Source organism: Pseudophryne corroboree, chromosome 1 (assembly GCF_028390025.1).
Source record: "Pseudophryne corroboree isolate aPseCor3 chromosome 1, aPseCor3.hap2, whole genome shotgun sequence".
Lineage (NCBI taxonomy): Eukaryota > Metazoa > Chordata > Amphibia > Anura > Myobatrachidae > Pseudophryne > Pseudophryne corroboree.
This window is the reverse complement of record NC_086444.1, coordinates 80,149,708-80,166,639: the sequence shown is the minus strand read 5'-3', so window position 1 is coordinate 80,166,639 and position 16,932 is coordinate 80,149,708. Positions and strand designations below refer to the sequence as shown.

The window sequence follows — 16,932 nt, the reverse complement described above, 5'->3', positions numbered from 1 at the left end:
AAAAATTGGTTGAAAACTTTTAAATTGAGTATTGGTCTGACCGTCCCGTCTGGCTTTGGCACGACAAAAAGATTGGAATAGAACCCCGTTCCTCTCTGAGAAGCGGGAACCAGAATAATGACCTCTGCTTGTAGCAATTTTAGAATTGCTGCCCGTAGTGCCCTTGCCTTTTGAGGGCATTGAGGCAATCCTGTTGTAAAAAACTGACTGTGAGGCCTCTGTTGGAATTCCAGTTTGTATCCCTGAGCGATTAAGTTGTTCACCCAAAGTTCTGGTGAGGTTTTGGCCCAGATGTCTTGAAAACATTCCAGTCGGCCGCCCACCAAGGGGGACCCCAGGTGAGCTGGGAGGCCGTCATGCCACGGTCTTGTCAGCAGGTTTATCCTGCTTTCTGGTTGCTGCCTGTGAGCGGCCTCTACCTCTGCACCCACGTGCTTGTGTACCGAAACCCCTACCTCGGGCTCGAAAGGACTGTGATCTAAATGAAGTAAATGCTGGTCCCGAATAACCTCTCCTAGTTTGTGGAGCGGTTCTCGTATAAGGAGTAGGGAGAAAAGTGGACTTTCCCGCTGTAGCCTGCGAAATCCACTTGTCAAACTCTGGTCCGAACAGCATTTCACCCCTAAAGGGGATGGATTCTATCGCCTTCTTGGTGTCAGAGTCTCCTTGCCATTCTCTGAGCCATAAAATCCTTCTAGCCGATGCTATTCTGCTAATATCCTTAGAAGCTTGACACAAGTATGAAGCAGATTCTCGAATGTGTTCCGCCAGTTGGGTAATCTCTTCTAAGCTATTTTCCTCCTCAATAGCTTGTACAATACGTCCGGACCATGCACCCATGGCCTTGTTGACCCAAGCACAGATAATCGCAGGTCTCTGCGCTGCACCTGCTGCTACAGACATTGACTTTAACGCAGTGTCAACCTTACGGTCTGACGCATCCTTTAAAGTAGTTATGTTCGGAATTGGCAAGATTGTCTTCTTTGACAACCATTCCTAGGGAAGCATCCACTACCGGCGGGGACTCCCACTTGTCCATTACACCCTTAGGTAGAGGGTAAGTTACCTGAAACCGTTTGTCAGGTTGTTTCCAAGCCTCCTCTATCTGAGATTGGAGGGATTTAGGAATGGGAAACACTGCTGAACGCGGCTTTTGGGATTCGAACAAATCGAAATCTTCCGGCTCCTGGATTTCCCCTTCCTTAAAGCTTAGGATCTCCTTTACCGCGTCAATTAAGGAGTCAAGACCCGAGATTGCCGAGGTTAGGTTTAATTAACTCACCTTCCTCCGTATCAAGAAGAAAACCCTCTTCCTCCTCAGATTCTGGTATAATAGGAAGAGTTCTTTTAACAGCTTTGCACACACTCGTTTCTGCGTGTGCGGGCGGCGTTAACTTGATGAGAAATTCCTCCATCGACTTTGATAATCCCGCAGCCCATTCCGATTGCTGCTTGCGGGATTCCGCCATCTCCTTGGAGATTCTATTAGCAAGGTTGACTTCCCATGCCCTAGCCAGAGCACTGTTCCCGGGGTGGAGCGTCCTTGTCTAAGCAGGAGTCGCACACCCCGGAGCTGCCAACCCGCGTGCTCTTGTTACATTTCGTAACAAACATAACAGGTCTTTGAGGTCTTGGTTGCCTTATCCATGTTGTTTTTAAACCCTTTACCAGGGTAGCACACAGTGCTTTCACCCTTTAAACTAGGAAGAGAAAGACTGGGAGATGACGGAAGCGAAGGTATTGGATCCGGCTGGAATTACCCGTACTTTTTTCTTTATATAAAAGGAACAGATCAAAATTTTTATATCTCCACAAAAATTAAAAAAGTAAAAAAAAGAAAGAAAATAAAACACCAGCAGACTCGCAACCCTCACACCCCAACTGTAAATCAGCTACGATGTTAGAGTTATCTGCTTGCTTCCGTGTATTTTCTCCAGGATCTTTGAAACAGAGAAGTCCCTTGAAAATATAATTTGTAAAGTTTGGTTACTTTTCAGGAGATCCTCATGTATTGTATATATATTTTACACCAGCAGAGGGAGCTGTTACCTAACGATCTCTCTACTATATGAATGCATACACTATCCAGGCAGTGCAGCAGGGGGAGCTAATTCTTTTATAAAAAAAACCTTCCCCTATGTACACTACTGGGGGGGAGGGGGAGGACCCATCCCTTACCTCAGCCTGGCGCCAAAACGATTACACATGGCCCCCACTAAATGTAAGTTTTTTGAAAAGAGCCTGCAGCACTGTTATTGTTTCAAGCTTTGCGCATATGTTCACTTTCTATGCGCTGCTGATTAATGCGTCCGGTCCTGATGTCTCTTTCTGACCCCCACTCGCTGGCCGTTGGTGCGCGCCGAGTCCTCTATTCGGCGCACTCCAGACCCGCTGGCCGTCTCCCGTAGTGGCGCCTGTGCTCCGCCTGTGGGTCTCCTTGTTCGCTGTGCAGCGCGCCGCTCTGCCATCTCTCCCTGCTCACAGGGAAGACAGGCTGACTCCCGCTGCACTAAGGCTCCCACGCGCCGGCCACTGTAGATATCATATAAAAGGGGTTATAACCTGCATTCACTTTAAATAAGGATCTTTTTATAAGAGAGAAAAAAAATAAATAAATATAAGAATAGTACATGGAAGACCCTAGCCTAAGCTATTTGACCAGTACTCACTATTAGTTGCTCCCTCAGTTTGTACTTGGAGGATCTCCTGTGGAGAGATGCTGGTCCCTTCAATAAGGATATTTGTCTCTTCCAATATTCAGCAGCCTTGTCCCCCTTTTATTAGGAGGACGCAGCACACGTTAAAGTTTTAGTCAGGAGCTCAGTGCTCCACGTGCTGTACCTCCAGCACAATTTTTCAAACTAAGGGAGGAGGGATGTGAAGGGGGAGGAGTCGGCTGTGCAGACAATGCTAATTTTAGATTGTGCCACACCTCCTGTTGCAGGCTTCACACCCCTACTGTATAGGACTCCAGTGTCCCCTAGTGGATGAAAGAGAAAGCTGCACAACACAGCTAGTTCCCAGGAACAGAAGTCCTCCCTGGCCTCTGCTAAATCCACCGCATGACGCTGGGGCTCCGCTGAGGGAGTCGGCTCCTGTGGGGGCACGTCTGGGTCCACTCACAGGTGGATCCAGGGGCAATAGAAATTGTTTCTCAGGGTTACAAGCTGGAATTCGAAGAAGTGCCTCCTCGCCGGTTTTTCAAATCGGCCCTACCGAAACAACGCCTGGAAAGGGAGATAGTATTACATGCGATTCACAAATTGTGTATGCAACAAGTGGTGGTAGAGGTTCCCCTGCTTCAAAGAGGGCAGGGGTACTACTCAACTCTGTTTGTGGTTCCGAAACCGGACGGTTCGGTCAGACCCATTTTAAATGTAAAATCCCTGAACCTTTACTTAAAACGGTTCAAGTTCAAGATGGAATCGCTCAGGGTGGTCATCGCCAGCCTAGAAGGGGGAGATTTTTTGGTATCTCTGGACATAAAGGATGCATACCTGCATGTCTCCATATATCCTCCTAATCAGTCGTACAGGATTGTCATTACCAATTTCAGACGTTGCCGTTTGGGATTTCCACGGCCCCGAGAATTTTCACCAAGGTAATGGCGGAAATGATGGTGCTCCTGCACAAGCAGGGTGTCACAATTATCCCGTACTTGGACGATCTCCTCATAAAAGCGAGATCACAGGTGAAGTTGCTGAGCAGCGTATCCCTTTCACTGAATGTGTTACAGCGACACGGCTGGATTCTCGATATTCCAAAGTCGCAGCTGAATCCTACAACTCGTCTGCCCTTCTTGGGCATGATTCTGGACACAGACCAGAAAAGGGTTTTTCTTCCGAAGGAAAAAGCGCAGGAACTCATAACTCTAGTCATGAACTTGTTGAAACCAAAACAAGTGTCAGTACATCATTGCACTCAAGTTCTGGGAAAGATGGTGGCAAAATACGAAGCCATTCCATACGGCAGATTCCATGCAAGGGCCTTCCAATGGGACCTATTGGCCAAATGGTCCGGGTCGTATCTGCAATTGCATCAGCGGATCACCCTGTCCCCCAGGGCCAGAGTATCTCTCCTGTGGTGGCTAAACAGTGCTCACCTTCTAGAGGGCCGCAGGTTCGGCATTCAGGACTGGATCCTGGTGACCACGGACACGAGCCTCCGAGGTTGGGGAGCGGTCACACAGGGAAGAAATTTCCAAGGACTTTGGTCAAGTCAAGAGACTTGTCTTCACATCAACATCCTGGAACTAAGGGCCATATACAACGCCCTACGTCAAGCGAAGATCTTACTTCGCAATCGACCAGTTCTGATCCAATCAGACAAAATCACCGCAGTAGCTCATGTAAACCGCCAAGGTGGCACAAGGAGCAGCGTGGCAATGGTGGAAGCCACCAGAGTTCTTCGCTGGGCGGAGAATCATGTAAGCGCTCTGTCAGCAGTGTTCATTCTGGGAGTGGACAACTGGGAAGCAGACTTCCTCAGCAGACACGATCTGCATCCGGGAGAGTGGAGATTGCAAGTCAGTGGGGACTACCCCAAATAGACATGATGGCATCCCGTCTCAACAAAAAGCTACAAAGGTATTGCGCCAGGTCAAGAGACCCTCAGGCGGTAGCTGTGGACGCCCTAGTGACACCGTGGGTGTTCCAGTAGATATGTGTTTCCTACTCTTCCTCTCATACCCAAGGTGTTGAGGGTAATAAGAAAAAGAGGAGTGAGAACAATTCTCATTGTTCCAGATTGGCCACGAAGGACCTGGTATCCGGATCTGCAAGAAATGCTCACAGAAGATCCGTGGCCTCTTCCTCTAAGGCATGACTTGTTACAACAAGGTCCCTGTCTGTTCCAAGACTTACCGCGGCTGCGTTTGACGGCATGGCGGTTGAACGCATGATCCTAGCGGAAAAAGGTATTTCGGATGAGGTCATTCCTACGCTAATAAAGGCTAGGAAGGACGTGACATCTAAACATTATCACCGAATATGGAGAAAATATGTTTTCTTGGTGTGAGGCCAGGAATGCTCCTACGGAAGAATTCCAGCTGGGTCGTTTTCTTCACTTCCTACAAACTGGAGTGAATTTGGGCCTAAAATTAGGCTCAATTAAAAGTTCAGATTTCGGCCTTATCCATTTTCTTTCAAAAAAAATTGGCCTCATTACCTGAAGTACAGACTTTTGTGAAGGGAGTACTGCATATTCAGCCTCCTTTTGTACCTCCGGTGGCGCCTTGGGACCTTAACGTGGTGTTAAGTTTCCTTAAGTCACATTGGCTTGAACCACTTAAGACAGTGGAGTGGAAATATCTCACCTGGAAGGTGGTCATGTTGTTAGCCTTGGCTTCGGCTAGGCGAGTTTCTGAATTGGCGGCTTTATCACATAAAAGCCCCTATCTGGTTTTCCATATGGATAGAGCGGAATTGCGGACCCGTCCTCAATTCCTGCCTAAGGTGGTCTCATCCTTTCATATGAACCAACCTATTGTCGTGCCTGTGGCTACACGTGACTTGGAGGATTCAGAGTCCCTTGATGTGGTCAGGGCTTTGAAAATTTACGTGGCCAGAACGGCTAGGATCAGAAAAACAGACGCACTGTTTGTCCTGTATGCAGCCAACAAAGTTGGCGGCCCTGCTTCAAAGCAGACTATTGCTCGCTGGATCTGTAACACGATTCAGCAGTCGCATTCTACGGCAGGATTGCCGTTACCAAAATCGGTTACGGCCCATTCCACTAGGAAGGTGGGCTCTCCTTGGGCGGCTGCCCGAGGGGTCTCGGCACTACAGCTGTGCCGAGCTGCTACTTGGTCGGGGTCAAACACCTTTGCAAAGTTCTATAAGTTTGATACCCTGGCTGAGGAGGACCTCCTGTTTGCTCAATCGGTGCTGCAGAGTCATCTGCACTCTCCCGCCCGTTTGGGAGCTTTGGTATAATCCCCATGGTCCTTACGGAGTCCCAGCATCCTCTAGGACGTTAGAGAAAATAAGATTTTAAACCTACCGGTAAATCTTTTTATCGTAGTCCGTAGAGGATGCTGGGCGCCCGTCCCAAGTGCGGACTACTTCTGCAAGACTTGTATATAGTTATTGCTTACATAAGGGTTATGTTATAGTTTCATCGGTCTTGGACTGATGCTATGTTGTTTTTCATACTGTTAACTGGGTAGTATATCACAAGTTATACGGTGTGGCTGGTATGAATCTTGCCCTTGGATTACAAAAATCCTTTCCTTGTATTGTCCGTCTCCTCTGGGCACAGTTTCTCTAACTGAGGTCTGGAGGAGGGGCATAGAGGGAGGAGCCAGTGCACACCCAGAGTCAAAGTCTTTCTTAAAGTGCCCATATCTCCTGCGGAGCCCGTCTATCCCCATGGTCCTTACGGAGTCCCAGCATCCTCTACGGACTACGAGAAAAAGATTTACCGGTAGGTTTAAAATCTTATTTTTTACATATTTTATTGATATTCTACACAATCACAAAGAAGTTTCAATACCCATATGTGATGTATATCAATTTATTGTTATCACATATAGTGTATTATATGTCCCCCTATTTCATAGGGGTCATGTAAAGTGAAAAATAAAATAAATAGATAAATTGCCCCTCTTTACATATTACTGTTTCATTTAATTACTTCAATATAAATGCTGTTTTAATGGGTCATTACATAAAAGACACAGGCTTTGAATACATATTCCTAATGGTGCAGACCGCGCACAGCAATGCCGATGCGCATTTCACTTTCCTAAGCTTCGTCATCGGCATTGCTGTGCGCTGTCTGCATCATTAGGAATATGTATTCAAAGCCTGTGTCTTTTTTGTAATGACCCATTAAAACATCATGTATATTGAAGTAATGAAATGAAACAGGTGGGGTAAAACAAATGATTGAGGATCTAGGTAGACTAGAGGAATGGTCAAGAGTCTGGCAATTACAGTTTAATGCCAAAAAATGCAAAATCATGCACTTGGGTCTCAAAAATCCTAAAGCTAAATACAGTATTAATGGCACTATACTGGAAACTACTGAGGAGGAAAGGGATCTAGGAGTCACTATTTCAGATGACTTAAAGGCAGGTAAGCAATGTAACAAGGCAATGAGGAAGGCTAGTCAGATGCTTGGCTGCATTGGGAGAGGAATCAGCAGCAGAAAGAAAGAAGTAATAATGCCACTGTATAGGTCATTGGTACGGCCTCATCTAGAATACTGTATTCAGTTCTGGAGGCCATATCTTCAAAAGGATATTAATACATTAGAAACTGTACAAAGGAGGGCAACTAAAATGGTGCATGGCCTACATCACAAAACATACCCAGAAAGACTAAGAAATCTCAATATGTATAGTTTGGAGCAGAGAAGAGAAAGGGGGGACATGATAGAAACTTTCAAATATATGAAGGGTTTTAACAAAGTCCAGGAGGGAAACATTCTCCAAATGAAGAGAAGCAATAGGACACGAGGACATGCACTGAGACTGGAGGGGGGAGGTTCAGGGGAAATTTGCGGAAAAATTATTTCACAGAAAGGGTAGTGGACAAGTGGAATAGCCTCCCATCAGAGGTGGTAGAGGCTAAGACAGTAGAGCAATTTAAACATGCATGGGATAGACATAAGGATATCCTTACAAAGAAATAAGGAACAAATAAGGTTAGTGATTAAAAAAAAAAAAAAAAAAAATATAAAAAAAAAAAAAAAAAAAGGGGCAGACTAGATGGGCCAAGTGGTTCTTATCTGCCGACAAATTCTATGTTTCTATGTTTCTAAACAGTAATATGTCTGCCATATACGTGTTTGAAGGGAAGGAAAAGATAGTATGTGTCATGCTGTGATCCTTACACAACTAACAAGTCCATCACTGGGAATTCTGTATTATCAAACCACGAGTGCCATGATTTTTATTTCTCTTTTCAAATGGACTATTATGATTTATCCTAGAATAAGAGATAATTAAAGAGGGGCAATTTGCATAGAATATCCCAGTTAAGGATCAGACTAACAGGAAGCATGGGAATGCATACCCATGCTGCATAATTATGAGTCTGATACTCCTGCAGGAATAGGCAGTAACTAAGAAAACCGTAGTAAGCCAACCTGCGTTATTTATTATTAGAGTGTGTTAGGAATTCATACATATATGCTGGCACTATTTCTGGATAAATAGAGGAATAGTAGGTCAAAATTAGCTGGCATCATTCAATACAGAAAAATTAGAGAGATACTCGTTATCCAGCATTCTAGAGTAAGAATATCTCATACATTGCAGTGTTGTCTAAAAACATCTTTATTATGCTCATTCGTCTTCTTAAGTGTATTGACTCATCGAATAGGGATGTTCACATGGAAAAAGAACACAAACAAAATGTCCCAATGTATAGTATTGTCTTGATGGTAACAGTCAAAAAGATAAAAGAATATGGGATATATTCAGATCCTCCACTCAGTGGTGATAGAAGGCATAATGGGATCACCCAAATAAGTGCGGTTGTCAGGGAAAATGATGCTCACTTCAAAGCTTACTTTCAAAAAGTCAGGTCCATGCATATAAAGGTATCTTTAAATGGGTCCTGGGATGGCGTCCTGTAATGGGTAATAATACAGCCGCTCTACAGGATATATATGGAAAACGGGAACAAGAAAGATGCTCCAATGTGTAGTACAGTAATGAACTTTTTAAAATGGATAATACGGTAACCTTTAAACCGTGATGCTAGTAGGTAAGGGTCACCCACGAAGTGTGTCTCAATAATAAATGATGCTCACTTTAATGCTTACATAAAAGCGATGGATCCATACATATAAAGGTATCTTTCGATCTTCTTTATCATCTATTCATCTGGCATGAAAACGTACATGTATGCTTACTTGAATTTAGCGTTGTCCACTCCTATAGCGGTTTCTTTCAGATCTCCTTGCTGCCAACTTCGAGCTCCAGCGGGAGAAAGCGGTGCACAATGCATGGTGAATAGGGGGAGCCAGCTGAGGTGTAACCCAGGCGCATATACTACTTGTCTCTCTTCGTGTAACCCAGACACCTACACAACAGCTCGAAGTTGGCAGCAAGTAGATCTGAAAGAAACCGCTATAGGAGTGGACAACGCTAAATTCAAGTAAGCATACATGTACGTTTTCATGCCAGATGAATAGATGATAAAGAATATCGAAAGATACCTTTATATGTATGGATCCATCGCTTTTATGTAAGCATTAAAGTGAGCATCATTTATTATTGAGACACACTTCGTGGGTGACCCTTACCTACTAGCATCACGGTTTAAAGGTTACTGTATTCTCCATTTTAAAAAATTCATTACTGTACTACACATTGGAGCATCTTTCTTGTTCCCGTTTTCCATATATATCCTGTGGAGCGGCTGTATTATTACCCATTACAGGACGCCATCCCAGGACCCATTTAAAGATACCTTTATATGCATGGACCAGACTTTTTGAAAGTAAGCTTTGAAGTGAGCATCATTTTCCCTGACAACCGCACTTATTTGGGTGATCCCATTATGCCTTCTATCACCACTGAGTGGAGGATCTGAATATATCCCATATTCTTTTATCTTTTTGACTGTTACCATCAAGACAATACTATACATCATTGGGACATTTTGTTTGTGTTCTTTTTCCATGTGAACATCCCTATTCGATGAGTCAATACACTTAAGAAGACGAATGAACTATTCACAGTAAGAACTGTATAACTGAAATTTCCTATCTACCGTTAAAAATTGGCGCAAAATAATATCATCTTTTGCATTGTATACTTGTTTTTTCTGGTTTTGATAACACCAGAAGGTATTGATTGCTGCCTTTTGTTGTCCAGCGCAGAGTTGTATTTCTTTTTGTTGTTTTTATCTTTATTATGCTATCTTAAAGCAATGAAAGGTCACATTTGTTATTAATGAACAAAGAAGGCACAATTACTATTCAAATATTGCTATATCTGTAGCCTTTTATATGTAGCTAAATACACCTATACGAGCCACACATATATGGGATAAGGGTAGAAGAATCCCCATGTGTCATGCTCTTATTCCTACATCACTGCGAAGTGTTATCAATAAAAGCTTATACTATCACAGCGAAATTCAGTGAGAGCAAGCAACACGCAATCAGCGATTCTGCTTTACATATAATATAAGTGTGTAAGGAATTGAATCATATGTTGATATCATTCCTGGATAAATATAACTAAAGGAATCTCGCTATCTGGCAACTGTAGGCAGAAATATATTCCATATTGTGGTGTGAATGGAGACATCTGCATTTTGCTACAATGAAGCAACAAATATGTTACTTGTGACCAGTTGATAGAGAACTTGTAAATATTGTGTGAACACTGCAACATATGTAACCCTCGACAAGTATCACTGGCAGAAACCTCTTATAGGCCCTACACACTTGTAGATAACACTGCACGATTTGAACGATCTCGTTCAAATCGTGCAGCGATGCGCGGCCCCGCGCTCGTTCATCGCTGGTCTATCATCGCTGATACATGCAAGTCAATTTGAACGTTACCGACATATACAATGTGCGGTATCGTTCATTGTGTATGCATCAGCGATGAACGATACTCACGATAACGACGATCCTCCGCCCCGCCGCTTGCACGCCACGCCCGGCCGTCATCAGAGGAAACTCCCGGCCGTCACTGAAGATGAGCGCAGCCGCAGCACAGCCAGCCGCAGCATCGTGGAAGAGGAGCAGCGCGTCTTTGGTAAGTATAGCACAGTGTTCCCACTGGCCACCAATGTATAAAACACTGGCCACCAATGTATAAAACACTGGCCACCAATGACACACTGGCCACCAATGACACACTGTCCACCAATGAATTTAATAAAATCCACTGTCCACCAATGCATTATGTCCCCCGGCAGTGTGCATGCAGCATGTGTTCCTAGTACACAGCATGCATATTGATATGCTGTGTACTGAGAACACATGCTGTATGCACACTGCCGGGGGACAAACCACTGCCCACCAATGTATTATGTCCCCCGGCAGTGTGCGTGAAGCACACCCGTGGATTCTACGTGGACAAGGGGACCGAGCCTCGTGTCAACATAGGTAAGTATGTATGAATGTAAGTGTGCATGTATGTAATAAAGTTTTACTGTCACGGTGGGGGTGTACTGTTTTTGTTTGGGTATTTTTTTTGTAGTAGAACTACAGGTACCAGTGGGCCCGTTTTTTACCTGCATGCTGGTACTTGTGGTTCTCCAAGTACCAGCTTTCGGGGGAGGCTTGCTGGGACTTGTAGTTCTGCTACAAAAAACAATATTCCTTTTCTGACACATGGCTATCAGCCCCCCATCCGCCGCCCTTGGATGGGGGGGGACAGCCTCGGGCTTCACCCCTGGCCCTTGGGTGGCTGGAGGGGGGGGACCCCTTGATTTAAGGGGTCCCCACTCCTCCAGGGTACCCCGGCCAGGGGTGACTAGTTAGTGATTTAATGCCAGGGCCGCAGGGACCGATATAAAAGTGTCCCCCGGCTGTGGCATTATCTCTCTGACTAGTGGAGCCCGGTGCTGGTGTTAAAAAATACGGGGGACCCCTACGTGTTTTGTCCCCCGTATTTTTGGCACCAGGACCGGACGCAGAGCCCGGTGCTGGTTGTTAAAATACGGGGGATCCCCTGTCAATTTTTTTCCCATATTTTTACAACCAGGACTGGCTCTAAGAGCCCGAGGCTGGTTATGCTTAGGAAGGGGGACCCCACGCAATTTTTTTAGGTTTTTTTTTTTTAACACTTTTGTGCCCTCCATGAAGTCGAATCCAGGACGCACACTATCGTCAATTGGTCCGTTTTTCGACAGCGGGACTGTCAAATCCGTTTTTTATTGAATATGTTGAATTCGGGTCCCGGCGGGAGGGTGTGTGTATGTCGAATTGTGTTCAATTCAAAAACGGTCGAATTCCAGCCGAAATTCGACCGCAATTGCATGTACCCCTTAAAGGCAGAAGCATGCACAGATATTACTGGTCTGTGCATGCTTAACCAAAAATCGCAGGTCTATTATTCTGGCGATTTTTGGTAAGGTTTTCTGTGAGGTGTCAAAATCGCATCCTATTACATCTGCGATTTTCAGTATTTTCAGTATTTTCACTTGGAAAACATCTGTATGCGATTTTGACACTTGCTATTTTTGGATTAAGTAAAGAGATGCGATTTTGTGCAAAATCACATCCTATTACATGTGAATTTCAGCAATCGTGCAAATTTGTGGTAAAAATTGTACGTTTTTCGAAGGCTGTGAATACTTATGTACATGTGATTTATTATTTTATTTTATTTTTGAATGTTTCTAATTTTATTATTTTTCTAAAATGTATAATTAAAAATTGTGTGGAGTTTTTATTTATGGGTAGTGCTAAAAGGTTTACCAGGTATACACTGCACCAAACTACAGAGCAGATATGCAGTGATTTTAAATGTATGCTGTTATTTATTGTACAAAGAAGACCTGCCCACCTTCCTAAAACCATGCCCAGTATTTAAATGAAGCTGGATCTTTCTAATCTTTCATCAGACATTGTTCAGTGTGTATGCACATAATTGTTGATGGGAAATCTTTCATCTATCATATCTTTCATTTCAAGTGTGTAGGGTCCATAAGTGGTCATTTAAGAATCATAAAGTAAAATTGAAATATCGCAGGTACCTGACTAATATATGGAACAAAGACAGTGCATAAGCCTTTTTTAAATCACACTTATTCACATAATTTGTTTCATTTTCTACACTTTATTCTGTCTCTATCTATTTATTTTATTTTTCACTTTACATGACCCCTATGAAATAGGGGGACATATAATACACTATATGTGATAACAAATTTATATACATCACATATGGGTATTGGAACTTCTTTGTGATTGTGTAGAATATCAATAAAATATGTAAAAAATGATATTTAAGAGAATAAAGAATTCATTTTCTTGTGGAAGGGAAAGCGTGCTGCTGGTATCAAGTTGATTCTCTTTTTTTTTTTTCTTTTTTTTCTTGAAGCTTTTAATTCTATATTCCCTACCACATGTACACAGACACATTCACACTAGTGTTAATTTTGTTGGGAGCCAATTAACCTACCAGTATATTTTTGGATTGTGGGAGGAAAATGGAGTACCCGGAGGAATCCTACGCAAGTACGGGGAGAATATACAAACTCCACACAGTTAGGGCCATGGTGGGAATCGAACCCACGACCTCAGTGCTTTGAGGCAGTAATGCTAACCATTACACCCTCGCTACTCAGAAATGATTCCGTAAATATTACTGTTGTCATAAAGCCAAAAGCTGCTAGTTTTCAATAAGGTGTGTATTTTTTATTTCCTTACAGGAAGTGCGGAAAGTGAACGAATGTATTAAATACAACCACCCCTTGCGGAAATGTGTTGATACCATTTTAAGAAAGGTATGAGGACAGAATGACGCTGTAGCTTCCTTTGCCTCGTGTCACATGGCACAATCTCTGGGAGCTCGATATGTCCTTTTATGTTTTTGAAAAAAAAATGGTTTTGAGAATGCCTAAAACCAAAATATGACTAACCCTAACAATACTGACACCTGCTGGATGCAGGGCGGCACTGCACAATATAAGTTTTTTTTTTTTAAACATATTTTTGCATAATGTTTGGTGGTTCTTCAAGAAACAAAGGCCCCACAACATTAATTTAAAATATGTGTTAAAGGGCAAATATATGTGAGACAAGTGGTAAACTGAATTCAATTGTGTTTAAATAAATTATGTTCCCATACGGGGTATTTGGAATCTTCTGTAAATAAGTACTTGTTAAGACGCTTGTACCCTGAGACTGCTGTACATGCAACCTCAGCCTTATCGTCATTACATTCATATGTGATCCATCTAGTGTCCCAGTGTGTACCAGGAGAAAATGGGGAGAAACATGGATGACTACGAAGACTTTGAAGAAAAGAATATCAACTATCCCAGTGAGAAGATGCTAGTAAAACTCCATAAACAGGTAACCATGCCAGTATCTCACCATGCCTACTTGTTTTCTTGTTCCATGAAATCCCGCCCCATTTGTGCAACAGTTAATCCCTACTAAGGAACATGCACAAGTTTGGAGGTAGTCCAGATTCTGACAGTGTTCAGGTCTTGGGGGACAACCCCAATGAAGACACCGTTTTTATATTTGGGTATATGGGGAGGGGGGGGGGGGGGTATTCAGTTAGCTGCTAATTGATTCCCTGGAGGCTATCCAATTAGCTCCCGAATGCTGACACTCATTCGGGTGGCCGCGAAAACACCTGGGTTCGGGATCTTATCCTAGATCCTGTGTTTTCGCCTAAAAACGGATACATTTTTTTTTTTGTGTGCAAGAGTGGTGGGGGAAGGGACTGGTAATTGAATTGCGCAATTTAAAAAAATCGTGAAATATTGCTAAAAAAGTTTGTCAATTTTAACACCCCTCCCCACCCAATTCTACCAATCTTACTCCCAGCACTACACTGGCACCAAAGGCTGTCACCATGGTGGAACATTCATCTGTGTCCTGTCAGAGAAATGCTGTTTCTGACGAGATGTACTATAGATCATCTCTGTGTAGTCAATATGTGGTAAAAAAAAACAAAAAAACTTTTAAGTCTATCTGTCAAATACAGTTAAGGAATCGGGCATTTTGTGTACTGAACCAGAGTTTGTAAGTAGGTTACAAATTTTATTTACTTTTTAGGTCTTGCTAATGATAGAGCAATATTGATAGACAAAGGGGGATCCGGTCTTTTGGTCGACAGTAAGTAGGTCGACCACTATTGGTCAACATGGTTTCTAGGCCGACATGTTCTAGGTTGACATCACAAAATGTCGACATAAGGCTTTCACATTTTTTTTTTTATTTTTAATTCTTTTTACTTCTTCATACTTTACGATCCACGTGGACAACGATTGGGAATAGTAACCTGTGCCGAGCGCCGCGGTAGCGGAGCAAAGCACCTTGCCCGAAGGATGGCGAGCGAAGCGGTGCACTAATTGGGGTTCCCGGTCACTGTACGGAGAAAACGTCACGTAAAAAAATTCATGTCGACTTAGAGTCCCTGTCGACCTAGCAACCATGTTGACCTACTTTTAGTGGTTGACCTAGACACTGTCGACCTAAGTCTAATCTACCTAACATACCACACCCGACAAAGGGGTAGCTATAGGCAGAGATTGACATTGGATTTAAATGATTCCTCATTCATCCTGTTTGGTAGACACTGCTAGCCTGGGGGTGTGGAGGGCATGTACAGTGTATATTGATTATTTTTACTTTTCCATAGGTGATCTATGCTGTCCAGAGACATAATCGGACCCAGGTCCAGTGGCATATCCTCCTGGAACAAGCCTTTCACCTAGAGGATGTAGCAAAAAATGAGACCAGTGCGACAAAGCAATTTCTACACACCTTCCCCCAGGAGTCCGAAAGCTGGGTCACCCGACACTTCTACACCTCGACCGTTGGTATGAGCTGCGTCAGACGGAAGGGTGTAATGTAGGCCAGTTGTAGAATCTTAAGGACAGGACTTTCAGATTAATGTGTACCACACATTTAGTATATGATATTACAAATAATTAATGTAAGCTCGGCTAATTGGTATCGTGTTTGTTAATGAAATATAAAAAAACAAAGTGTAATAAAAAAAAATTCTCCATAGTCATCAGCGTTACACTGTTATCTGGTGGCCAGGTAACAATGAACAGTCCATCAATCAGAGTGGAAGTTAAAATTCTTTATTCTGTAAGGATGAAATTGGGGTGGGGAATGCCTTTGAGAAATGTAAAGGTGATGGAATTGGCTGTATACTTAAGACACCTTATGTATTAATATGTCTCCTCTTTGCACAGAGTGGTACTGGGAGTGTCTGTTCCGTCCCTGGTGTTCTCGGGTCCTGGCCGTCATCCTGGCGTTATTCTCTGCTGTAGTTGTGTGGTCGGAGTGCACTTTCTTCAGCACACACCCTGTCCTGTCTCTCTTTGCGGTGTTTATACAACAGGCCGAAAGGACCTACAACTACATTTATATTGAGGTAAGGACTTTCTCACAGGCTGGGTTGAGTGGGGAAGAAATAAAAAAAAATGTGGCATGATGAATATAACATAAGGGTCAGAAATGGCTTTTAAAAAGTGTTATTTGCACAGTTAGTGGCAGCAGCCATGCTTTTTACATTTGTGGGTGTTTTATGGACCACTAAACATTTGACTTGAGAAAAAGAGCAACTAATGACTCTCAGTTAGATCTGTAGAAGTTTCCACAACAACTTAAAATGAGCAGATATTTAATTAAACCAGTGATCATGGCAGGAGTGAGATTCCTATGCACAAGTGACCTCTGCTAGAAATTGCATTAAATGGCAATTACTGATAACTGATACAAATAGCTTGCATGCTGCTGTATAGCCGGTTCTGCCAAGGCCTTCTACATATAGATGTGTCCGTGTTACTTGTATAGTCTGTTTTCAGATATGACTCTTGTAGCTAATGTGTCTCTCTGATGGTGTCGGTACTGCAGTAGTTACAGTGTACAATGGGATGATTTACTATGAAGTGTGCAGTAATCCTTTATCAACAGTTCGATACTTGATTTCAGTACGGTACTGATGAAAGCGGTCTGGTTGCTAGTGGTTACTGCACACGGGCACAGTGTTGGTAACTCACCCCATTTACAATTGAAGCACCTAGAACCACACAAATGAAATCCCATTATTTTTGCCTTGATAATGTTTTGTGTAATTGCTTTTAGGTGGCCTGTTTCCTCACCATATTCTTCCTGAGTATCTGTGTTTATTCAACAGTCTTCAGGATCCGGGTGTTTAATTATTACTATTTTGCATCACACCACCAAACGGATGCCTACAGCCTCCTCTTCAGTGGCATGTAAGTCATTAGAACGCCCTGTGTGCTTGCGCTTACCAGT

At 43.2% G+C, this 16,932-nt stretch overlaps 1 protein-coding gene across 3 annotated transcripts in view; it reads left to right on the top strand.

Annotated features, from left to right (window-relative positions):
* Positions 1-16,932, top strand: part of LMBRD2 (LMBR1 domain containing 2) — a 63,491-nt gene that overhangs the window by 32,552 nt on the left and 14,007 nt on the right. For all 3 annotated transcript variants that reach the window (XR_010243901.1, XM_063960963.1, XM_063960949.1), the window contains exons 7-11: positions 13,353-13,427; positions 13,885-13,998; positions 15,299-15,479; positions 15,864-16,045; positions 16,759-16,892. Coding sequence is in view for 2 of the 3 variants with exons in the window: in XM_063960963.1 (XP_063817033.1) it covers positions 13,353-13,427; positions 13,885-13,998; positions 15,299-15,479; positions 15,864-16,045; positions 16,759-16,892 (686 nt within the window). In the remaining variant the exon portion in view is untranslated. The remainder of the gene's footprint in view (positions 1-13,352; positions 13,428-13,884; positions 13,999-15,298; positions 15,480-15,863; positions 16,046-16,758; positions 16,893-16,932) is intronic.